Here is a 27256-nt window from a genome sequence, read left to right as displayed (position 1 = left end):
AATACATCCAACTCTAATTTAAGAAAAAGGAGCTGACTTTGGGACCAGTGCCTTTCTCCTAAGAAAATAATTTTTAAAATACAGAAGTGATGTACTTTTTAAACTCCCATTCATCTGTCAGTTCGTTCAATACAAAAGTATCAACTTTCCAATTTATATCCTAAGGAACATTCACATCAAACTTTAAACATCTCTTGTCTTTTCTAGATATAGAACAACTTCCTTGTAATTATTAGTTTCTAATTCAACATAAGGTCTTTAAAGTTCTCATTAACTTTAAAACTTTTTAACTTTAGAAACGAAGGTATGTGTAACAGAAATAATTGAAATGTGACAATTAAAAACAAATATAATTTTCTTAAACCTGGCCTGGACTTGAATTTTTCTAGCAATAGGATAATTTATTGTCTGAAAGTTTTCTAGAACTATATGATGTCCTAAAATTAACAAACCTATTATATTCTCCTTATCCCTCAAAAATACTTGGAATGCTTTGACCTTATCTTTGCTTCTACAAAATCACTGGAAACTTATTTCCTATAAACTCCCATACCTAACTATATTGAACTGGCTGACTCTACTCTTGCACTCTCGCACTTAGGTGTTACTTATGTCAGCAGCTATGTAACTGGATACTTACTAATAAAATGAGTACAAGATCTAACGTGCTCACTTTGTTATAAAGCAGAAACTAACACACCATTGTAAAGCAATTATACCCCAATAAAGATGTTTAAAAAAAAAAAAAAAAAGATCTAACGTGCTTAATGTTAAAATGTTAAATTTACATCCTGGTTATTTTCCAAAATACGTTCACTTATATTCTAACATCTTCACCTCACCCTCCCTACAAAAAGCAAAACTTTGTCCAGGAAGAGCATTAACTAGTGATGAACTGTGGAGTAGTTTAAATTGGAATCTTACCAAGATTTTTCTTCTTCAAAACTGAAAACTTTGACATGGACATGAATTAGCCTTGATTTAGATACCAGTTTTCTGTAAACTTGGTGTTAGAGATCAGTAATCAGCAGTGATTATTTTCCCATGTATTCCAGAGTTCACGCATTACTGGGTGATGAGTATTCCTTACAGCACATTCCTATTATCTCTTGCACTGGTCAACTCCTCTTGTAGACCATGCCTTGGGATATTTTAGCTTCACTCACAAACCTCAGGAATGGAGTAAAGTACCTAACAGAGCCAGACCACACTTCCATCTTGCTATGTGCCACCCCCCAACAAGAGAGCTCCTTAAGCCTAAAGCGTTAGGTTATATGCTCCTAAACTCAGTCCTTATTTTACCAGTTCTATAAACTCAAAATGTTTCTGTATTAAGAGCTTACCATGTACACAGCTGTTCCTGGTCTTAAATAATCTAATGTGAAAAATAATAACCCACAGATCAAAAATATTAGACCAGAAACATTGAACTCATATAGTTTAATTTTTAAACAATCTAATTTGAACCAAAGCACTATTTCTAACTTTTGTTCATTCAGTTCTGGTAAGCAAACTAGACTGAATCCAGATTTAGATTATAGCTCAGATTAATTTTTAACTCAGAACAATTTTTATTAGAATGCAACTTTTTATTTTTCTCTCAAGGGAACAAGAGAGCCATAAACATTAGCAAAGAATGAGTTATCTTTGAAGTTTCATGTATTTGAACCAGATATGGCTCACACTGGTGACGGTCTCTTGTCATAAGTTTGTTCCTTCTGCATAATCTTCAGTTCAAGCTAAAATTACTAATCACTGAAAAATCAGATTAATGTATTGAACTGTTTTCATAATAATACAGCAAGGAAAATATTTCTGGAATATATGGAGTGTCACTTGTGCACCATAAAATAACGAACATTTAGAAATAGATTCAACATTGAAAGACCTAAATTTCAGGGAACAGCTCCACATATTACAATTCCAAGTATTTATTAAAACACATCAATTCAGTAGAAAGTCTAGAATTGTGATGTTTCTAATTCATTTTTATTATCCTGAATATCACCACCATCCACCTCCCCACCAAAGAAAGGCAAATCGTAACAAAATGGAAAAAAAAGATTTAGGTTGATAAGGTAGCAAACAACCTAAATAATTTTTTTCTCTCCGATAGGATTTTAGGGCTTTCTTATTTTACACGAGACAACACTGGGGTGGAAAAACACAGAATGCTTTTTTTGTACACATTTAACATTTTTCACTTTATCCAAGTAGAACTAACCACTTCGTTTTGGTCATCATCTTTTATCACTCCAAACTGTTCACCAGCGTATCTCTCCCCTCTTCTTTTCAGATAGAACCTGGTGATAAATGGACTTTGGCACATATCTCACTAGGAAACATAGTTTACATATGCACACTTAATTCCATAGTTACTTGATATAGCTTTTCAAAGTTATTTAAGTAATAACTCCTGGTAATTAAGTTCATTTGCAAGTAACCACCAGTCAATTTTGGAGGAAAAATTCTACTTTCACAACTTTACTCTGTTAAATTCTATAAGCATATTCTTTTATTTGGAGGTAATTATAGAATTCTGCTCTCAGAATGACACATTTCAATTGTTTAAATAGATACCCACACAAATTCTCACTTCTACCAAGTAGCTGGCTCATATTTACATCTTCATCTCAAGAGGGGAAAACAACCATTTCTGAATTCAAAGAAAAATAAACAAAGAACAGCTGATGGAACAGTTCTAAGAAAATGTTGCCTTTTAAAATTTCAGTTATTTTCCTTTAAGTTCTATATGCTTCCCATCCATGATAAACCGAGATTATGTAACAGAAAATTTTACATTAGGTTTATGTTCCAAAATCAAGCTTCAATTCAAACCCTTTCTCCAAGAGAACTAATTTTCCCGACTTCTTCACTTTTTCTCAAATCTAAACAAAACATTTGAGGTAATTAAATTTCAAAACCTCAAGATCTCATCAAGGTTACTTTTATGTGCCTGTCTCAATAGGGAACCACAATTCTACCTCTACATTTCCCAGTGGAAGTCCTTATGACCCAAGGGCTAAGCCACATGCCCCTTGACTAGGAGTATACAGCTTAAAATTTGGTATTGATTAAATGTGCACAATATTTGGATGTAATTGGCATTTGAAAAAATTCAGTAATGCCCATTACAAATAACTTATCTGGACAGACTCAAAAGTAACTGGTCAACCTTAAAATAAAAAGAGAACCACCGTTTAATAACATATCTATATCTTGGTAAGAATGAACCAGTGTGACCTGGGAAAGTCTAGAAATTCCTGGGTTAATTATAACAACATGGTGATAGGTTTTTCAAGGAACTTTCTAAACTCAGCAAGCCACTGGGCTCCAACTGCTCCATCCACAACCCGATGATCACAACTGAGTGTAACAGACATCATGCTAGCCACATCAAATCTAGAAAAAGATAAAAACATTATTAGGAATTCTGAAAGCAATCACTAGATTTTAGCTAGTAACCAGCCCAAATGACAACACCTAACTTATAATCCCAACCAGTAACATTATTTTCCACCTATTCTTCATGGGCTGTACACCTCTAGCTCAAATTAATAGTTTGAAGAAACAGACCAGACAGCTATCTAGAGGATACAGGTCCGCAAACAACAGCCCTCAGACCAAATCCCACAGGTTTACTGGAATACATTTATGTATTGCCTATGCCTGCTTTTACACCACAATGGCAGAGTATTTGCAATAGCCACCGTATGACCCAGAAAGCATAAAATAATTTACTAACTGGCTCTTTAAGAAAAAAGTATGCTGACCCCTGACCTAGAGTAAACAAGACTTCCCATCTCAAACAGTAAAATAAGAAGAGTTGTTGACTGAAGCTCCAATATGCCATGGCAATAATTATAAAAACTGAGACTCAAAAACAGGTATATTGTAATGAAAGTGAGTTTACAACTCCCTCTCCATTTTGGCACTTACCCTTTTTCATTATCTGCTGGAACCAGTCTATCCTCTGAAGCACCAATTGCCAAAATACATGCTTGAGGTGGGTTAATAATAGCAGAAAAGTTCTTAATTCCAAACATTCCTAAATTTGAGATCGTAAAAGTGCCACCCTAAAGAAAAAAAGATTAAAAACAGATCATGGTAACTGCTTGTCAACATAAATTAGAAAAAAATGACAAATGTTTTGTGAAAAGACCTTAATATTTTACTTTAAGGACTCTCAGCAACATGGATTGGACCTAGAGATTATCATACCAAGTGAAGTAAGTTAGAGAAAGACAAATACCATATGATATCACTTATATGCGGAATCTAAAATATGACACAAATGAACTTCTCTACGAAACATAAGCAAGACTCACAGACAGGGAGAACATACTTGTGGTTGTCAAGTGGGGAGAGAGGGTGGGGGAGGGATGGATTGGGAGTTTGGGATTAGTAGATGCAAACTATTATATATAGAATGGATAAACAACAAGGTCCTACTGTATAGCACAGGGAACTATATTCAATATCCTGTGATAAGCCATAATGGAAAAGGATATGAAAAAGAATGTATATACATGTATTACTGAATCACTCTGCTATACAGTAGAAATTCACACAACACTGTAAATCAACTATACTTCAACAAAATGAATTTTAAAAAAGGATTCAACTACCATAAAAAAGAAAAGGAAAATGGTAAATATATGAGGGGATGGATAATTAGCTTGTCATCATCACTTCACAGTGTATACATATATCAAAACATCAAGTTGTACACCTTAAATATTACAATTCCTATTTGCTAATTATACATAAATAAAGCCGAAAGGAAAAAAGGAATGAATGGAATACACTTTACTGAAAACATACAACTATAGCAATATGAATGAAAGTCAGTTGCGTGGCTTTTGCACACTACTTGAAAATGTGTTATTTTCAGCTTTTGATAGGTTACTCAATTTTTCTTTATTTTCAAGACCTTGTGTCAGTGAGAACACAAGGCAGAATCAAAAGGCAGAAAATGCAATAGAAACATAATGCCAAATTTTAAAATAACATAATTCATTAAAATAACATTCAGAAGATAAATAATTAATACCTTACCTGGAACTCATGTGGTTGTAGTTTACCCTCTCGTGCTTTGGTTGCTAAAGAAACAACATCATTAGCAATGGTTTCCAGTCCTTTTATGTGTGCATTAAATACAATAGGTGTGATGAGTCCTGCAGGGGTACTGACTGCAACACTGATATCAACAATGTGATTTCTATTTAAAAAGAAAAAGAAAAGTAAACCTCAATAATCATCAACAATGTTTAATTAAGAGTTTGTTTTAGGTTACCCAAGAATAGTGGTATTTACTTCAGTTTGTGCTACTTTTCAGCCAGGGAGAGTTCTTTCCTGGTTTTTAAATTTTGCTGTGGCCTCCCTTAGACCTGCACTTTTAAAAAATGAATGAGAGATATGTCAGTAGGTTGGTTTCACACGTACTCACTAACTACCCCTCATCTGCCTTGACTAACACCATGGGTACAAGTGGGGAAAAAAAGGTTCAGCATCCGTGAGAATTAAAAAGAACTCCTTAGATTTTGAAACGAAATGGACTGGCTGGAGCTGAGTCTGCAAGCAGAACTTGAGCAGATGAACGGAAGAGTGAAGGGAAAGGACTCCATGGTGGGAGAAACAGAAGTACTCATGTGGTAGGGTGGTGGTGTTGTCTCAAAACATAAAAGTAGGACTCTTAATCCTTTCTACGCCATGGGGCACATTTGCATTTGGGTCCCTTCTCAGAATATATCTTTTAAACACAGAAAACAAAATACTCAAATTACCAGAAAAGCTTCCCCCAAAACAAACTATATTGAAATTCAGTTATCAAACTATTCAAAAAACAAAATTGTGATATATGCACTTCTGTATTAACTCAGTAATCTTGCAGCAGGTCTAATTATGGCTATACTTTTGAAGTAGTGATAAGAAAAAAATATATTTTAAGATATCCGCAATAACTACAATGTGATACGAAAGTAACTTGATTTTTATTTGGTCATCAGCACAAGTACTATTAATACCTCTTTGATTTGTTCTTTATATTTATAATGGGAGGAAATGCTAAATTTCAGTTAAAGGTTAGTAGAAAAGAATGACTTTCCCCCCCCAACCAAGTTCCCAAACTCCTGAATTGTATCAGAGTCTCCTTAGGGGTCGTCTATGTAAGGGCCCCTGCTAAAGTGATCTGCAATAAAGAAAAAGTTAACAAATGCTGGTGAGGATATGGAGAAAAGGGAACCCTTGTATACTGTTGGTGAGAATGTATCAACAAATTGGTGCAACCACTGTGGAAAGAGTATGGAAGTTCCTTAGAAAACTAAAAATAGAACTACTATATGATCCAGCAATTCCAATCCTGGGAATATATCTGGAAAAAATGAACATACCAATTAAAGACATGGAAGAAGGGACTTCCCTAGCAGTCCAGTGGTTAAGACTCCAAGCTTCCATTGCATGGAAGCAACCCAAGTACCCCCCCGCCACACACACACACACATGAATATTACTCAGCCATAAAAAAGAAAGAAATTCTGCTATCTGCAGCCATGTGGACAGACTTAGAGAATATTATGCTTAGTGAAATAAATCAAAAAAAGACAAATACTGTGTATCTTATATGCGGAATGTAAAAAATAATACAAATGGATGCACATGCAAAACAGAAACAAACTCACAGATACAGAAAACAAACTAGTGGTTACCGAAGGACAGAGCGAAGGGGGGAGTGACAAATTAGGGGTATGGCATTAACAGATACAAACTACCATGTATAAAATAGATAATCAACAAAGATATATTGTATAGCACAGGGAATTATGGCCATTATCTTGTAATAACTTATAATGGAGTATAATCTGCAAAAATACTGAATCACTATGCCATACACCTAAAACTAATATAATATTGTAAATCAACTATACTTCAATTAAAAAAAAAGAAAAAGTTAAAAACTTCACATGAAGGAAGAACTCCAGCTCTTTGGAGATTATGGGGACCATACCCCGCAGTGTGCCCAAGCTCGCCAGAGGCAGCAGGCTTTTGTCACTTGCAAACACAGGGACCTGCTCTAATAATACAGTGTGTGACACTTAGCAACTACCGTAGCTGGGCTCTGGCCAAGGTATCAAACAGCAAACACTTCTTTCTTAATTAAATTACCTTGTCATTACAATATTATTTGTTCAATAATCTTCCTCCTAAGAGAGTAGGGATGGTGTTTCCTATCTTGTTCACCACTAAATCCAGCAAACAGTATATGTTCAATAAATATTTGTTGAATAGCTGTACGAACAAATTGAAGGGCATTTGGTAAGGATTAATAAATAATTTATAGAACTTGCCCTGCAATGTCCATCCTTTCATCTACGTAGTGTTTCCTTCAGATATTCCTAAAAGATTAAACATAAATTTACCCTATGACCCAGTAATTCCACTCCAAGGAGTCTACCCAAGAGAAGTGAAAACATATGTCAACACAAAGAACTGTCCTCAAATGTTCATAACCATGCTCTAAAAGATATGTCTATGTCTTAATCCCAGAATCTATTAATGTGACCTTATTTAGTAAAAAGGTCTTTGCAGATGTAATTAAGTTCTTGAGATGAGACCACCCTAGATTATCTGGGTGGGCCCTAAATCCAATGCCAAGTGTCCTTGTAAGAGACAGAAGAGAAGACATGGACACATGAAGGCCATGTGAAGTTGGAGCTGTGCAGCCACAAGCCAAGGTATGCCTGGAGCCGCCAGAACTGGAGAAAGCAAGCAAGAGTCCACCCGAGAGCCCGTGGAGGGAGCACAGTCCTGCCGACACCTTGATTGCACACTTCTGACCTTCAGAACTAGGAGAGAATAAATTTTTGTTAAGCCACAAATTTTGTGGTAATTTGTCATGGCAGCCCTAGAAAGCTAATATAGTCTCTAAAAATATAGTAAGACCCTCAGATGTTCTCTAAGAATGCGGTGACCAAGGAAAAAATTAGAATCAGTAAACCATTTTTCAGTCCTGTGAAACACGTTTAGAGTTCTCTTGGGGAGTTTCAGAAAGATTTCATGATGAGTAATTTAAAAATTAGCCCCTCTTAGGCAATCATTAAAATCAGGTCGGTATTCATGGTATACTATACTTCCTTAGTCATAAACAATTTTTCATAGTCATAAAGATATTAACACTGAATATTGATTTGTCCAAAATTTGTGCTACAATCAATTTGGTAGGATGATGGGTTGTGTGTGTGTGTGTTTGTAGAGAGGGTAGAACAAAGCTAAATCTTAACCTTCTTTAATAGGAAGTCAGTTGATAAAGTAAATGAAATGAAAAATTTATGAAAGGCAACAGAAAAATGTTTAGAAATAGGAAAGTAAATACCAAAAGAAATAACAATTTAAAGGCTGTGTTTGTCTCTTGGGAGTGGACCTCAGATTAAAGGTTGAGCAGGTCACCATAAGCCATGAATTAATATTCTAATGTACATACTATTATTGTAAAAAAATTTAAATTAATAATATAAAAGCATCTACATAGTAGAAAAAACCTAGGCTGAGTCAGAATCCTGGTTCCAATCACAGTTCTGCTACCTACTAACATATTAACTCAGGGAGTAACTCAACTTACTGAGCCTCAGTTTCTTCATCTAGAAAATGTGTAAAACCACCTAACTCATAACGTGGTCATAAGGATTAAACGAGACAACATGTGAAAGACACCAAGAGCACCATGCCAGTCACATGCTACCATAATATTAACAAATACTGTTTTTTTGGTTTTGTTTTCAATTTTGCCCCCACTAAAGTTTAGCAGAACTCATTGGTGAACAAAACCATTTCAATCCTGCTTTGTGAGAGTCATTATCAACTTAATTATACATATTTGTACACTTATCTCCCTTTTCTGAACTCAAAGAATCTGTAGTCTTTACTAACTAAATTTGGCATTATCTCAGAAATAGCTTTATGTTGTTTTCAAATTGTCTTGCCTGTGGAAGCCATCTCCCCTCCATCTTCTGCTTCTCCTTACTCCCTATACTCCTAGTTATACGTGAGACAGCACACAAAACACTGCTGATGGATATATATGTATATGTATGTGTATATATATATATGTATATATATATATATATATATATGTATACCTTCCCCAGAAGTGTTATACTTACTGTCTTATAACTGTGTCCAGCCAAGAAGAATTTGCTTCAGGAACTTTTAAACATGCCAAAGCTGAAGCTTTTATAATGAAGTCATTGACAGAAATTTTGCTTCTCCCTTCTAACATCTGCAAAGACAAGAAACCATAGTAGTTTCTTAAATTCTCTTCTCAAAGACTGAAACTATATAATCTTGAGAAGGTGGGAGGGGGTGGATATACCGATGTCCTGAGGTGGAAAGGATGAAAAGAAACCAAAAGTTGGTTTTCTTCATCTATTTTAATGTAGACCATTACACCTGTACGTTTCCTGCTAAGCACTGCTTTAGCGGCATCCCATAAGTTACTAAGTAACTAAGTAACTAAACACTAAGTAGGTGCTTGGTACTAACTATAAACACAAAGTAAACATACTCGTTCCTACCAGAAGAGACTCAAGTAGTCTCATAGGATCATAGGGACTATGTTAGGCTAAAATGGATCCATAGCAAAGTCGACTTTAATCATAAACTTTAATCAAGGGTTAGAAAATGAAAATTCTCCAGGATACTCTCTGTCAGTTAAAATTAAGATGACATCCATTTTTCCATTATCAATTGGCATTTGTAACAAAATACAATATATGAGCAAAAATGTAAATATTCAGTGAGGGAAAACAAGATTTTTAGAATTTATGAAGGTAGAATTTCCAGACCTTTTACCTTATTAAGTTCTTTCCGTACCAACAAAACTTCTCCCATATTTACATCAACAGAAAGGTAATAATGAGGTATGGTTTGCTTAGATTGCATTAACCGCTGTGCAATCACCTAAAATCAAAGAGATTCAAAAATCAATTATCTTGAGCTGAAATGAGACCTCATCTCATTCAGGGCTCTGTTTGCCCCTCTACCTTGCTCCCTGGTAATGCTTACCTCAAGCATTATTAGAACTGGAAGATGGAGGACTGCAACATAACTTAGCCCCTTCCAATAGTATTTAATCAGAACACAGTGTTTGTGTATCCCAAGAATTCTATTGGCCAAACCAAACACCTATTAAATGAATCATCTAAGGTTCCCAATTTTAAAAAAGTCTCTTCTTAGTGTTTCAAACTGTGGATGCAACTGAACAATCAGAGTAAAGATGTCCCCAACAGCTTTGGGTCGAAAAGTTACGGTAATACTCTTACTCGGCGAATGTTGCTGATTGGGATATCTGTGAAGACACCTGTAGGAACCGGCGCCACTCCTGGACTCGGGGGAGACACAGCAGCTGCTGGAGTCTAGAAGGAGGTAAAAAAGTTCTTAGTCTTAGCATAAGCAACTGTGAACAACTGTTAGTGACTCTTTTACAGATGGCAAAGTGAAAATTAAATGGTTTATAGGAAAACAGCTATTTCTATCCCAAGGGAGCAAAAGGGACTCCGATTTGGACTGTGCTTGTTTAAGAGTTTTGTTTCTAATTTTCATACTTAGAATTGGGTAATCATGTTTTAAATGTTTCTATGACTAGTTTATATCAAAATAATTTTGTTTTCACAAAACTTTCTTCAATAAAAGCAATCAAAGCATTCCTAAATTGAAAAGATTAAGAGATAAATACAAAGAAAGTAATGTATTTTCCTGAATACTGTTAAGAAAAAACAATGACAGGGGCTTCCCTGGTGGCACAGTGGTTAAGAATCCTCCTGTCAATGCAGGGGACACGGGTTCGAGCCCTGGTCTAGGAAGATCCCACATGCCATGGAGCAACTAAGCCCGTGCGCCGCAACTACTGAGCCTGCGCTCTAGAGCCCATGAGCCACAAATACTGAGCCCACGAGCCACGACTACTGAAGCCCGCACGCCTAGAGCCCGTGCTCCACAGCAAGAGAAGCCCGTGCACCGCAACGAAGAGTAGCCCCTGCTCACAAAAACTAGAGAAACGCCATGCGCAGCAACAAAAACCCAACGCAACCAAAAATAAATAAATAAATTTATTTTTTTAAAAAAAAGACGAATCTTTTATTTTAAAGCAAACATCTAAATAACTAAATCATTTTCCTTACTTATAGTTGATTGTTTTAGCACCTTTACTGATCAAACGGAGTTGGCTATGTGGATTTAATCCCCCTGTGAACTAATTAACTACATAAAACTCAAACACTAGCCAACCAACTTGCAAGCATGCTTTAAAAAATAGGGCTTGAATAAGATGATAAGTTAGGAAAAATTTAGTATCACTACTCAAAAAAGAACAAAAACAACTTGGAGTGGATTTCAATGTGTATATCATCTTTGCTTTTGTGTATGAATAACAGCACATTCATATGTACTTATTACTAGCCAGTGAAATTAGACAAAAGAAAACACAGTTCTGATTAAGCTATTTCATTCATAAATAATGTATGCAAGGGTCTAACAGGCTGGACAAAGCACTCTGCAGGGACAAACTGCAACCAAAATTTAGGAAGCGAAATATAACTCACAGGAGCAGCTTTAGTAGGCACAAAGGAGTCGACGTCCTTCTTGATGATTCTGCCGTCTGGTCCCGTCCCTGGAAGAGACACAGGAATACCACACACATGAGAGCGTACCGCTAATTCCTCAAGGAGATCAGCACTGTGATCCTGAAGTGCAAGTTCCTAAAGGTTCTCTAACAAAGACCCTCTAAAGGGGCCACTGCCTTAATCATGCCCCTTAAACTTTTCCCTAAAAATACCACCTTTTGTTGCCCTCCTCTCCGTTAGCTCCAAAACACCCTTTCTGAAACCCTGGAATAGATCTCATTTGGGTTCTACATTCATTTGCTCATAAACAATTAATTCCCTTGCTACAGAGTCGACAGATATGATAACAATTATTTTGGACAAATCAGGCAAGTCAATTGTTTTTACCCTGAAATAGCATGAATAACTCTCAAATGCAATGATCTCATCTTTAGAACCATTCATTCTATATGTGGTCTCCATTATTCACAGCTTTCTCACAGTAGCCAAGGCGCTATATTGGCTTGTGTTAGAGATTATGAAGGAAAAAGGTGCCATGTTACACATGAAGAAAGATCTTCAAAGTTCCCTCAACAGGCTTAATTTTACTTTCATTCAATTTCTTTCCTCCTCCCATCCACAACCTCTTAGGTTTAACATTACACCTAAGTAGATAATCCTGAACCTTAATTCTAAGGAGATTCAGAATTTAGTTATTAAAATACCTTTTACACTGGCCCACTTCTAGAAAATATTTGGTCAAATTGATTCATCTTCCCCCAAGGCAGACTTTTAAAAGGATTCTCGTTGTGTGCAGTTCGTCCCAACTCCTTTCCTTCATTATGAAAACTGAGTTGGCTAGGATTGTGTTTATCCTCACCAGGAGCTCTAGAACAGAGGCAGCAGTACGCCTATTAGATTCCCTTCCTTATAAAAGACAGAAACCATAACCTCCCCTTGCAATCAAGGCTGATCTGGACACTGTAGCCCCTCAAGATGAGGAAACTACAGTACCACCTGCCTTATACTAAGCTTCATCCACCTATAAGAATTTCCTATTAGGAGTTAGCTGAAATCTTTGAAATTCTATTGTCTCTCTCCCTAAGAAGGTACAACAGACCATCAAAAAGCAATATGGTATAAAGGGAAGAACACTAGACTAGGAGTGAAAAACGTAGGGTTGTTGTCAAACATAAACTAGACAGATGACTGTGGTCACTTAATCTTATCTGGTCTTTAGTCTCATCTGTAGGACAGATTATCATACCAGCCCCTACTCATGGGAATGCTGTGAGGATAAAATGGGACAGTGATGTGAAAATGCTCTGCATCAAAGAAATATAAACCATAATATGGGTAGCTCTGAGACAAATCAAACTCTGAACATCAGGGTTTAGGCTTTCAGAACAGTTTCTCCCCAAATGATTACATTTTGGTCAAATTTGGTAAGCAATCTGTCCCTGGGGGAAAGGGGTAGGGGTGAGACTGGAGATTGAGTTCAATAACCAATGGCCAATGATACAATCAATGATGCCTATAAAAATAATAATTGACCCCTATAAAAATAAAACTCTTGAACAACAAGATTTGGAGAGCTTCCGGGTTGGTGAACACATTAATGTGCTGGGGGCGGGGGGGGTGCTCCCAGAGAGGCACAGAAGCTCAGCACCAACCCCCACTCCCCATACTTTGTCTCATGCATCTCTTCTATTTGACTGTTCTGAGTTGTATGCTTTATAATAAACAGGCAATAGTAAATAATGTGCTTTCCTGAGTTCTGTGAGTCATTCTAGTGAATTATCAAACCCGAGGAGGGGGTCTTGGGAATTCCTGGTTTATAGCCAGTGTGTCAGAAGTACGGGTGATCCTCAGGACTGGCATCTCAAGTGGGGGCAGACTTGTGGGACTGAGCCTTTAAACCTGTGGCGTCTCGGAACTTCCCTGGTGGCGCAGTGGTTAAGAATACGCCTGCCAATGCAGGGGACACGGGTTCGAGCCCTGGTCCAGGAAGATCCCACATGCCACGGAGCAACTAAGCCCATGCGCCACAACTACTGAGCCTGCGCTCTACAGCCCACGAGCCACAACTACTGAAGCCCACGTGCCTAGAGCCTGTGCTCTGCAACAAGAGAAGCCGCCGCAATGAGAAGCCCGCTCGCCACAACTAGAGAAAGCCCGTGCGCAGCAACGAAGACCCAACGCAGCCAAAAATAAATAATTTAAAACAAAAACAAAAACCTGTGGAGTCTGATGCTAACTCTGAAGAGTGTCAGAATAGGATTGAATTGTTGGATACCCACGTGGTGTAGAGAACTGATTGCTGGTGTGGAAAGAAAATTACATTTAGTGTCAGAGGTGGTGTCATAAAACACCAACCACTGATCCTCTCAGCTCACTTATTTCAGGCCACTCACTCCCCCTAATGCAAAATTTCTTCCACTCCACTAATTCCTCTGCTCTCATCATGTTGTCAAGCCTCCTGTCTTCACTTCCTCCTTACCCAGCCTACGCTCTATGGATCACTGTTATAATCACTCCCTGGTCAAACTCTAAAACATATGCCTTCTCAGTGCCAGCACCAGAGTAGCTTAATATTGCTGGGGGAAAAGTACACGCCTAGCTGAATGACTGTACTATAAATTCAGAGGCACAAAACTAAAACAGACACACAAAACTACCCAGAAATTAAACTGTTTCCCTTGAATTCACTTTCCCTGTCTCTGAGAACATTATTTCACAATCTCTCTAATCTCAGACCTTCCCACACTAACTCTCCAGCAGATCCCCTCACCTTATACTTTTTTTTTTTTTTTTTTGGCTGTGTGTGGGATCTCAGTTCCCTAACCCGGACTGAACCCAGGCCACAGCACTGAAAGCACCAAATCCTAACCGCCAGACCACCAGGGAACTACCCCCTCCCTTTATATGTTACTGATCAAATAGCAGGAACCAGAGAGGTACTCTCCTCACCTGCTACCACCAAACCTGTAAACCTACCCCATATTCTCCTCTCTCCTATAAAAGCAGACAAACTGTCCTAATTTCTACCCCAAACCAATCCCATCCCCTCTTACATTCTCAAAAACTTTGTACCTTGCCAAATTATTCTGCTCTTTCTCCTTTTCTACATCACCAATTTACCCCTTTCTATTAGACCACTGGTTCTCAACCAGGGCAATTTTGCCCCCAAGGGGGCATCTGGCAATGTTTGAAAATATTTTTGGCTGTCCCAAGTGGGGTATGCTACTACCATGTAGCAGGTAAAAGCCAAGGATGTGGCTAAACATGCTACAATGCACAGGACACCAGCTGCCATCCCGCCAACAAAGAATTACCTGGTCAAAAATGTCAACAGTGCCACAGCTGAGAAACTCTACACTAGACCTGTTCTACTATCACTCATTTCCAAAAGCTCTCTTGAGCCCATATGCTCCCAAAAGCTACATTTCTATTTCTATGCCTTCCTTCACAGCAAATGTTCTTGAATAAGTTGTCCACAATGTTGTCTCCACTTCTTCATCCACTTTTCATTTTTCAAGCTGTCCAGACCAGCGTCCACTGCGCATTTCTTTTGAAGTTGCTGTTGTCGCGTCCCCATATCCAATCCCTGACTAAGTTCTGTTGATTCTATGGCAGAAGTGTATGTTGAAGCTGTCCATTTCTTTTCATTTCTACTCTCACCACCCTTGTGTAAGCCACCATCATCAGCTCCAGCAACAGCATCTTAACAGGTGCCTTGGCTTTCATTTAATCCATTTGCACAGAGCAGCCAAAATGATCTTTTAAAAATATAAATCATTTTATGCCACTTCCTCATATTAATCTTTCAATGGCTTCCTACTGTACTTTAAATAAAATTCAAATACTATCATAACCTGTAAAATCCTTTATGTTCTCGCCCCTGAGTTTCTTTCTGACCTCATCTCCTACCACTAGATCCTTTGCTCACTATGCTCCATTAACACTGGCCTCCTTTCTGTTCCCCAAACATGCCAAGCTCTTTCCACTTCAAGCTGGTCTTTGCCCAAAATGGTTTTCCTCCAGTTCTTCACATGGTTGGCTCATAGCTGACTCATTTTTCAAGTCAGATCAAATGTCACCTCATCAAAAAGACCTTCTCCAACCACCCCGTCCAAAAGCAGTCATGACTACACATATATTCACCCTGTTACTCACTAGTATATCACTTGGTTTATTTCTTTCTTAGCATTCAAATCATCTTATTTAATAAGTTATTATCATCATAGCTAATGCTATCATCATAGCTAATGCTTTCTATGTATGGGCACTGTTTATTAACTTATTTAATCCCAACAAGCTATAAGTTATTATTTTTATATACAAATGAAGAAACTGAGACACAAAAGGTAACACACTTAGTGTTCGACAGAACTGGGTTTTAAATCCAAGCACTCCAGCTCCAAAGCCAATACTCTTAACTACTATGCTATAACTCCCTGTCCATTTAATTCTTTATTGTTGGTAATATGAGCATCCGAAACTGGAATCTCGTCTGTCTTATGAACAAGTGTTGGATACATAGACAATACTCAATGAATATTTGTCTAAATAAATGAATCACTTAACTCTAACTGCATGATAAGAATATTGAGATTTTTCCACTTAAATCTCTCCTAAGGCAGTCAGTATTGCTAAATATCTAATAAATGGTCCTTGTTTACTTGTCTAAATTCTTCAGATATAATTATTAACCTAGTCCCTCCTCCCCTTAAAATGTATTCCAATTTAAATTGCTGTCCCTGATTCTAATCACATGTACATAAAGAATGGCAATACACTAGTGAAATAATATTAAGGTGAAAAAAGGGTCTTCCAATATTACAAGAATCCTCTGAAGTAAAACAGCGATAACATTCTATTCTTGTGCCTTTGGGGATTGGCTTGCTTTCTAACCATAAAAACAATAGATTGCAGACAGATGATAACCACTGATGAGTGCTCATAGCTGGACAATAAAAAAATGGGAAATGATAATTCTTACTTCAATAAATGTTATGCAAATTAAATCTGGTAATTAAAAGACTAGCACATAGTATTAGCCATCAAGCCATGTTCCAGGAATAGTAATTTCCCCCCTTTGCCAAAGTATATTAATTACCTTACATTAAATTTTAGCTTAAAACATTTAAATGCCAGCCAATAATAGTAATAATGTGAACAAAACTAATATGTATTGAGTACTTATTACATTCTAGATACTGTTCTAAGCACTTCACCTGTTTTAATGTAAACTATTATCTAGTTGTACAGATGGAAAAACAGATGGATTAAAGTAATTCATCAAAAGACATATTACACAGAAAATGATAAAGCCAGGATTAAACCCTAGATGGTCTGATTCAAGACCCCATGCTCTTATCACTAAGCTACACTATCTCTCTGGGGAGGAAAAGATAGGTAAGACATTTTCCTTTGCCCTCAAGGGGCGTTAGTTCAGTTTTGTATGAACTTTATTATAAGTCACTTCAAATCACCCCAACTTCATGTTTTGTTCTGTGTATTACTACATTCAATTAGCCTAGCACTAATACAGATTTCTTATTATACAATCAAGTACCATAATCCAACTCTGCTGAACAAACACATCATACTTTCACCAACAATTAAGCAGTTCCCGTTAACAGGGAAGGAAAAAAAGCTATCTAAGTTATATAGGTAGCTCTTAGACAGACTAAACAAAGCACAGTAAATTTTCCTACTCTGTGGTGGCACCAAAGGAGATATTTCCCTCCCTCATCCTTCCCCCGACTATCGCAGATAAGATGACTATATATAGTTGTAGCCTCTGGTCCTAAGGAAGAAACTACTAAATTTTAGTAAAACCCCACTCCATAGAAACAGACTTACCTTTTACTTGTGTAAGGTCAATCCCTTTCTCTGTTGCCAGCTTCTTTGCAAGAGGGCTAACAAACAACCTTCCCTTTGGTCCAGCAGGAGTAGCTGGGCGGGTGGCTGAAGGTGTAGGGGCTACAGGTTGGGGAGTTGGAGGAACAGGGGCTGCCTTTTGAAAAAAGTTACAGATTGTTAATTCACCACTGCAAAGATTGGTCTGAAAGATTTAAGAGTTTATAGTTTATTTAGTTAAACCTATTTTAATTAAATAACTTTCATCTTTTTTCCAAATATCAAATGCACATTTTTCCTGCTTAACCAATATAATACAGCAATATGAATAGAATAACATTATTTTATGTCAAAGACAGAACAAAGTCAAATTCTCTAACTCCATGATTAACAAAGAGAGGCATGGAATTTAATTTTGGTAACCAGTATATAACATCCTTATAGCCTTTCTTCACTTTAATCACTTGTCCCTTCTTTATTCTCATTCTCTTATATCACCTACATGGCTTTTGTTTTTACTTAACCTAATTCCAAAATAATAAATTATTCTGGAAGGTTCCATGTTGAAACACATTAAAAAATAAACCACTACAACTACTTGCCAGCTCCCCATATATGTACGGCAGTCAGAAATCAAGTTTTCTCTGACAGAACTGTGTACCTCATCTAAACTCACATGATTCTACACCTGCAGAAGTTCATTATAGTGTAACTGATGCCTGGAATTCATACAAGCTCATGTTATAGGTATATAGTATACAGTGCATAGAGACAGACTAAATTCTATGCAAAATAAGCCATTTACGTGAAGGTTCCAATGTATTACAAATATAAGCTTGACCTACTATATGTTAATACCAAGAGGATTGACAATGACAAAAACTACAAATTCTACAGAAAATGGGTGACAAAGCATTACCTTCCTTATATCTACACCTAAAGCAGAAAAAGAACATGTCACCTCAGCTTTGTTCTCGGCAGGACTCAAGACACCAGGAAAAAACAAAAGCTATACAAATCAAACTACTGACCATTATGTGAATGGTGCAGTGCCACACACTGTGTAGGTCTCCACAAATGTTAACTATCTCCTTCCTTATTCATAGAATCTTAGAGCTGGAAGGAACCTAGAATATCATCTACTTTAATCCCTTAATTTAGAGATGAATAAGGTTTAAGTGTTCCCTCAATTCTAGAAGCATACCTACCGGGGATGGGATAGGTGGTGGTGCTGGTGGTTTTAAATCAGTTACTTCAGTTGGCCGATAGTCAGCAAATGCTGGTATATCTGCCTCTTTTTCTACAATGATACAGAGTGGGGTTCCTAGAGGGACATCTCTTGTACCTTCAGGGATCAGGATTTTTGCTAGGTAACCTTCTTCCTGTGCTTCAAAACCTTAAATAGAAAGAAAAAACCATTATGGAACTTAAAGGACTCCACTATCCTACCAAACTCAAAGCACAGTTTTAAGTAAAAGGTTCTTCTTCAAAGTAGCTATATAACCTTTTGCAAGCTATTTAGCTTCTCTGTGTCTCAGCTTCTTTACCTACAAAATGGGAATGACAATAGTACCTACCTCACGGGGATATTACAAAAATTAAGTGAACATTTTCCAAGTACTTAGAAACAGTACCTGGCACAAAGTAAATACTAAATAAATATCTGTTAAATAAAACTATAAGAGATTACACAGTGGTTAGTTCTGAACATTTTCTTTAAAACATCCCCAGGGGCAGCCCCTTGCAGACCCACAAGACTCCAAGATGGCATCAGTTGTACTGCTAAAGATCAGAACCACATGGTTAAATTAAAAGACCTACTATAGTTGATACTGACATGGGATTACACCCCTAAAAGCATCTTTGGAACTTTTTGAGAGGCCATACTTGGTATTACACCAACTATTTCATTATGAAGAAATACAGCATAACTAGAGATTCTGGGGTGGTGACTTTATTCAGCTACTGCTTTTCTTTTCTTTCTCTGGCCACACGGCTTGCGGGATCTTAGTTCCCCCACCAGGGATTGAACTCAGGCCCTCGGGAGTGAAAGCATGGAGTCCTAACCACTGGACCTTCAGGGAATTCCCAGCTAGTGCTTTTCTTACAAGGAACTCAAATATGAAGAGTTCCGAAAGTAAAACTAAAAGAACCCATTGGAGAGGACAACTTTTGCCTTCCAGATCTTGGCTTTCTGTGGCGTTGTGCCTCTCCCTGACAAACACATCTTTGATGAATCCTTCCATATCCCAGTTGAGAATTAATACACAATATAAGACATGTATAAAAAGAAAAGACTCCAAGGCCACAATAGAGTTTAAAGAGTTTGACCAAGGTAATAGTTCTCTAGTGACCAGAGTCTTTAGAATATTAGTCTCTACAGCAACATTGGTATTCAAGTTAAAATGCAAAGCAGATCTATTTTTGCCAGGGTTTTTTTTGTTTGTTTCTCTCTTTTTAACAAACAGAATCCTTTCTTCTAATAAAATCTTATGGGAGGAAGCGCAATATGCAGAAAGATAAGAAGGAGGTGTCCTGGTGGAAGTGGGGGAGCGGGCACGGAACAGCAGAGTGCTGCTCCTTAAGTTCTCCTTCGCCTCAACGTGCCATCAAGGGTTTGAGTAACAAAATCTGAAAACAACCACTGCAGAGGATGCCCAGAATCTCCTACTGCATCTCTGAGAACTGGACAGGAAATACATTTATCTACAAATATCTAGGGCTTCCCTGGTGGCGCAGTGGTTGAGAGTCCGCCTGCCGATGCAGGGGACGTGGGTTCATGCCCCGGTCTGGGAAGATCCCACATGCCACGGAGCGGCTGGGCCCGTGAGCCATGGCCGCTGAGCCTGCGCGTCCGGAGCCTGTGCTCCGCAACTGGAGAGGCCACAACAGTGAGAGGCCCGCGTACCGCAAAAAAAAAAAAAAGAGAATACAAATATCTATACATGGTATGACAAATATGATTATCTATATGGGTTTTGTTCTAAGCATAAAAATAAATCAGAGAGGGAATAAAAGGAAATGTGATATGATATCTGAACAGGTAACACATACATTCCATCACTCATTCTCAAACTATGAAAACAATCTAAGCCCTGCTTTCAAGTCTTCCCTCAAAGTCATCTGAAATTCTTTGGTATTTTCCTGCCTTTGATGTTATTTTCTCCTGTTTCTTCTTTTTTCCCCCTTGCCCAGTTTAGATAATGATAAGGCTAATAAATAAGCAAACTCTGGCCTAAAAATAATCCCTAAGCTGACATATCCTTGATCCAATGAGACTACAGCATGGCACTGACAAATCCAACTATGCACACTTTTGTTATGAAATATTCTGTTCCAGGAAATGAATCCCAAGAATTAAAATTTTTCATGTTATCACTCACTCATTATAGGATAGGACGGCAATCCTCTTCCCTCATTGGAAAACTCAGTGCCTCAACCATTAAGAGCTGAAGAAATCTCACCTATAGTGGCCTTGTCAGTCTCTATCTCTGCCAATAAATCTCCTTCACTTAGCTTCTCACCCACTTTTTTTTCCCATCTCTGAACTGTGCCCATGGTCATGGTGGGAGAGAGGGCAGGAAGAAGCACCTGTAGAAACAAACACATTTTATTACTGTGTAATACTAGGAAGCTGTGGACACAGTGGAACTCAGGCCAGCAAACAGTTTTATGGAATGATAGTGACTGTGACCATCCAAATTCCCATGCCCCCACAGCAGTAAAAGCCCACTGCCTCAAGTGTCCCTACACGTGAATCTTTCAAATCTCAAGCTTTTACAGTACCAGTGATACTCTGACCCACCTTCGAAATATTTTTCCACCCTCCAAACGTAAAAACAATGGGCAGATGGGAAAGAGTTCTTACTAAAAATTAATTCCTCAATAAATATCTAAGCACAGAACATCTTTTCGTCTTTCTTAATACTTAGATTAAGCTACAGTTTTTCATTTTCACAGAATGACCTTAGTCCAGACTTTCCACTAAAATTTTACTGTGTGCTGTATTGGCATCTATCTCTTCACTCAGGGGAAACTGAATTTCTCCCAAACTTGCCAGATAATTTTTCAAGATAAAAAAAACTCTTACTAAGAACTGTTTGGGACTTCCCTGGCGGTCCAGTGGTTAAGATTCTGCACTCCCGATGCAGGGGGCACGGGTTCGATCCCCTGGTCGGGGAACTAAGATCCCACATGCCACACGGTGCGGCAAAAAAAAATGAATGAATGAATGAACAAATGAACAAACTGCTCTTACAATAGTCACTTCCACCCCAGTAAAATCTAAACATCAGATTGGCTGATCTAAATTTAAAATTGCTTTCTTATTTATATGGCTTGTATGTCCACTGAATTTGGATGCTTACTCGTTATGGGTTTTGTTGGCTATCTTTTAGGGTTTTTTTGTTTTGTTTTGTTTTTTTGTGGCACGCAGGCCTCTCACCACTGTGGCCTCTCCCGTTGCGGAGCACAGGCTCCGGATGCGCAGGCTCAGCGGCCATGGCTCACAGGCCCAGCCACTCCGCAGCATGTGGGATCTTCCCAGACCGGGGCACGAACCTGCGTCCCCTGCATCAGCAGGCAGACTCTCAACCACTGCACCACCAGGGAAGCCCTCTAATTAACAACAGGTTTATGCTGAGAGAAAAATCATTTCAATTGATGATGTCTCAGGAAGGTGAGGGGGGGGAGTAAAACAAAACTTAGAACTCTAATTAGAAAATTTTTAAAATGTTTTTCTCGGTCAGAATTATCTATCTTATCTGCCTACCTACCTACCTACCTACACCGGGTCTTAGTTGCGGCACTCGGGACCTTCGTAGCTGCGTGCAGGATCTTCACTATGACCTGCAGAATCTTTTTTTAGTTCCCTGACCAGAGATCGAACCTGGGCCCCCTGCATTGGCAGCGTGGAGTCTTAACCACTGGACCACTAGGGAAGTCCCTCATCTTCATCTACTTCTTAAAAATTAGTGGATCCAATAATCTCTATGCTGTATCTTAAAGGATAATTAAGACAGAACCCTAAAACTTTCACAAAAAGCCAAAGACATAAATTATAGAGAAATGTACTGTCTGGTGTAGTGAGACAGAATTTGCAGAACAGGATGAGATAAATGCGTGAACTGACCACCAGGCAAAACTTTATAATGAGTGAACGTTAATAAAAGACCATGGAGGACTTCCCTGGTGGCGCAGTGGTTAAGAATCCGCCTGCCAATGCAGGAGACACGAGTTCGAGCCCTGGTCTGGGAAGATCCCACATGCCGCGAAGCAACTAAGCCCGTGCGCCACAACTACTGAGTCTGTGCTCTAGACCCCCGCGAGCCACAACTACTGAGTCCATGTGCCACAACTACTGAAGCCCACGCACTCCAGGGCCCGCAACAAGAGAAGCCACCACAATGAGAAGCCTGCACACCTCAAAGAAGAGTAGCCTCCCCTCGCCGCAACTAGAGAAAGCCCGTGCACAGCAACAAAGACCCAATGCAGCCATAAATAAATAAATAAATAAATTTATAGAAAAAAAAAAAGACCATGGAATAGAACATGATGTCCAAAGGAGAAAATTATTCCTATACAAAAATTTCTACAAATAAACTAAGTGAAGGAAAGTTCTAGTCTTAATCCTTTAGAAAAAGTGCAGCTGGCTTTTATCCATTTCCAGTATCTGAAACACAAATATAGATGGGATAATCTTAATATCTAATAAACTAATTAGCTTCTTATAAACTGATTTAGTTAATAGAATCAACAGTGACTATATTTACCACCTTCAGCTTTGTTGCAATGTTATTATATATGTCTATTTGACACTTATTCTTTATTTTAGTTCAGTCTTTTATTAATACTACTGGACTACTTCACTTACTCTTAGAAAATAGAATACCACATGTCAAGGAAAAACACCAATTGGGAACTTTCATTCAACAGACAGTACTTGGGGCCTACTAAAAACTCTTATTTATACAGGGAGTAGTATAAGTACAAATCATCCTCAAAATCTAACAAAATGTTCTTGAATGAGAAGTACCAAACATTATCCTATCTGCTACACTGAGGCTGTGAAAGGTTAAAAGAACTAGCCAGGTTCACACACCTGGAAATAACCACCAGGAATAAAAGTTGTCAATTTGCATGTTTAAACCTCTATTTACTTTCAAATGACAAAAACTAGCCATATTTAATGCCAGTTCCCAGGATGTGAGAGCCACCTATGAAAAATAATAAATGAATAATAAATTTTCTAGAGCAAACACCCAGAGGCTGAGCCTCACCTGCATGTGAGGAGGATATGAGCTACCAGGAGCCTGAGCGGGAGGTGCAGGTGACGGAGCAGCGGCAGCAGGGGTTGGTGCTGGGGCTGCTTGTGGGGTAGGTGCTGCTGAAGAGTCCAGTGTATAATTTTTAAAGGCCTCAATATCTTCAGGTCTAAGGAAGAGAAAGAATGCATAAGTATAAGGGGGTTATAAAGTGGATTCAGTAGTCTTAGAAGCCTTTAACTAACTTCTCAATTCTGGGTTAAAATACTCCACTTGAGCATCTAAGTTCCACAGATTGCCATGGTACTACTCACTTTTCAACTGTGATACAGATGATTGCTCCAATTGGAACATCTCTGGTACCTTCAGCAACAAGTATCTTTGCCATGTAACACTCCTCCAGGCTCTCAAATCCAACAGTAGCTTTATCAGTTTCAACCTTTTAACACAAAAGCAGGAGCTTAGACTTCTGCTGCCAGTATGAAGTTTATTAGCTTGTGTCTAAAATCATACAGTTCAAAGTGCAGTAAGTCAGAAAGAAAAAGAAAAATACCACATGCTATCACTTATATGTGCAATCTAAAATATGACACAAATGAACTTATCTACAGAACGGAAACGGACTCACAGACACAGAGAACAGACTTGTGGTTGTGGGGTGGGAGGGGAATGGAGTGGGAGTTCAGGGTTAGCAGATGCAAACTATTACATAGAATGGATAACAACAAGGTCCAACAAGGGAACTTTATTCAGTTTCCCGTGACAAACCATAATGGAAAAGAATATTTTTTAAAAATGTATATATATGTATAACTGAATCATTTTGCTGTACAGCAGAAGTTAACACAACATTGTAAATCAACTATACTTCAATTTAAAAAAATCATACAGCTCAACAGTCACAAGAAAATAAAGCCTCTATCACAGGTTTGAAAGAATTACTATTAAAACTATCTTAGCTAAAAATCAGTTTGGCTAGCTGCTGCTAACTTATTTAGCTAACCAACCTTCTCTAATATCAAGTTGTAAAAAACATCTAAGTTTCTTAAGCAAAAGGGATAACTACTCACTCAGGAAGTTAATGCTCAGTTTAGCTAAGCGGTCCCTTCTAACTCATTTCCATATTTTAAAACAACTTACCTCTGCAATTAATTCACCCTCATTGATTTTTTCCCCTTCCTTTTTCTCCCAGCGGGCTATGGTGCCCGCCTGCATTGTGGGGGAAAGAGAGGGCAATGGAACCTGGAGAAGACAAAGGAGAAATACGAAATTTACAAAGAGCTACCTAACGCTCATTCTGGTTTAACGCTTCACTCAAGTCACTACAATTTAACGCAAAGAGTTTGAGTCCCAAGACACAGTGGGCACTGGGGATATAAAGGGGGTTCCTGCCACCAGAAGCTCTCCACCAGAAGGGCAGGCTTCCTGCTCCACAGGCCTGCGTGGGTCTCACAGCATGTACTCAGCAGACGTTCCACATACCGCCCCAGGCTTGGCGCTCTTCAATGGAATAGGTCAGGAGAAGAAAGCTCAAGAGCTACAGCAAAGCTGGGTAATGGAGAAGGGACACTGACACGCAGTATACTTGGAGGGGGATGGAAGATCACTGACTGAGGCCTCTGAGGAAGGATCCCATGAAGGACAACGGGGTCCCGCGAAGGACAGGTACGGGGCTCACCTTCTGATGCGGGGGGAGGCTATACCAGCGGCGCCTAGGAGATCCCCAAAGCTGCAGCAAGACGCGATTCCGCGGTGTGGCCCAGGAGCTGGGGCTCCAGCCGCAGAGTGCCCGGAGCCTGCCATACCCTGTGGTCCTGCTGCAGCAACGAGCCGGAGCCGAGCCAGCCTGCGGGGTCACGCACCGAGCTCCCGGCTCCTCCCGCAAGGCCGTCCACCGAGCCCCAAATCCTGCCCTTGGGGCTGCATTCTGGGCCTGTCGCGCACAGACGCGCCACATACTGCCGCTGACCCCCACACCCCAAAGCCAGCGCCGTCTCCGAAGTGACCTCTCCAAGAGCAGCGCGGCGTTGCCGTCAGCCGCACCGCGCGGCCGCAAGTTGTCGTAAAACGGGCTCCAAAGATTCGCCTTACACCCTCCGTGGACCAGAAACGTGTAGAACGTACGGTCTTTCTCCCGGGTGTCGGGGAAAAGGGTGGCCCAGGGCGGGTACTGTGGAGCCACGAGTGGCAGGGGCGTTCCAGCGGAGCTTCCGCAGGCCGAGTCTGGAAGAATTAGACGTGGAGAGGAGTGGCAGGTGGTGGGCTCGCAGTGGTGGCCGCATCTCAGAGGAGGACTTCACCTAAGCGTTGTGTAGGGCACGGCCGAAAGGGAGGGGCCTAAAAAGGTGGCGAGAGCGAGGCTGATAGAGGCAGAGTGGTCTGAGGTGGGCTGAGGGGCGTGGCCCCGTTTTGAGGAAAGAATGGGAAGGGTCTCGAGGACCAGCCGGGCGCAGAGAGCCTGCGGCCGAGGGGCGGGTCTAGGCGCTCCGGCAGAGAACTGCCAGAGGGGGCATCACTGTGCTCGCCGGATGCGCCCGCAGCCTCAACGGACCCAACCGTCACCAGGTTTGGGGCTTCGCTCCGCGCAGGCTGTACTGGGTTACAAAGGTTTAATTTCAGGTTTGTAGCCCAACAGGAAACCGGGGTGAACAGGTTTTCCAGCCAAATGATGTGAAGGGCAGCCGAATGGAAGATATATTCCCACATTCTAGAGTACTGTAGCAGGATTAAGCATATTCTATGTATGAAGCTACAAGTTTACAAAACAGATTTCTGATTCTAATTTGCCATGTAATCCCGTCTACCTGCATTTGTTAGGTACCCTTCTGTGTAGGGTTATCCTATAATTAGAAAATGTCTCATTTCTCAGCTGAGAGTGACATTAAACTAGAAGGAAGAACGTGTTATATTTATATCCCTAAATCCCCAGTGTACATCAAGAACACAAGAAGAAAAACCAACATTTGAAAACATGTTTACCTTTGCTGGTAATTAAACATTTGGAAAAATAAGGCAGCCAGAAGGAACTATATCATACCTACTTAAATTGGAAACTTTAAAAAGTCTAACATCTCAGTATTAATGAGATTGAAGAGAAGGAGATGCATTCGTCGGGAGGTTGTTTTTAGAGATGGTAGGATAGTAGGGAAAAAGAACCAGGGAAAAAATGTTTGCACATTTCCCCCAAATCCTATTCTAGTATCCTTAAGGCATCCAAAATAAGGTTAAAAAAAAAAGTTTTAATATCTTCATGACAGAAAAAGAATTGGAAAAACGTTAACTATCCAAAAATGAGGAAAAGATTAAGCAGGCACGGCTGTCTGGCAGGATAATATGCAGGGAGTACAAGTGAGAAACAAAATTCCCAGATTAAATGGAAAGGCACATTTGAAATACTAAGAGTAGAGAGACTTCCCTGGCGGTCCAGTGGTTAAGACTCTGCACTTCCACTGCAGGCGGCGCAGGTTCAATCCCTGGTTAGCGAACTAAGATCCTGCATGCCCCACCGTGTGGCCAAAACATTAATAAAATAAA

The 27256-nt window shown here is 39.2% G+C and overlaps 1 protein-coding gene across 1 annotated transcript; it reads right to left on the bottom strand.

Moving 5' to 3' along the window:
- Window positions 1-1574: 1574 nt before the first annotated feature.
- Window positions 1575-25743, bottom strand: DLAT (dihydrolipoamide S-acetyltransferase). The gene is made up of 14 exons (XM_024754255.1): window positions 25401-25743; window positions 24863-24964; window positions 24037-24161; window positions 23738-23891; window positions 20924-21050; window positions 18668-18855; window positions 17463-17616; window positions 11595-11662; window positions 10317-10409; window positions 9847-9954; window positions 9159-9274; window positions 5059-5221; window positions 3940-4076; window positions 1575-3402 (listed from the first exon to the last, which is right to left on the bottom strand). Exons 1-14 carry the CDS (start codon window positions 25677-25679, stop codon window positions 3273-3275), a joined length of 1944 nt encoding a protein of 647 aa, XP_024610023.1. The 5' UTR covers window positions 25680-25743; the 3' UTR covers window positions 1575-3272.
- Window positions 25744-27256: the final 1513 nt, after the last annotated feature.

The sequence above is a fragment of the Neophocaena asiaeorientalis genome, unplaced genomic scaffold, assembly GCF_003031525.2.
Source record: "Neophocaena asiaeorientalis asiaeorientalis breed wild unplaced genomic scaffold, Neophocaena_asiaeorientalis_V1.1 scaffold21, whole genome shotgun sequence".
NCBI lineage: Eukaryota > Metazoa > Chordata > Mammalia > Artiodactyla > Phocoenidae > Neophocaena > Neophocaena asiaeorientalis.
This window is presented reverse-complemented; position numbering and strand designations above follow the sequence as displayed.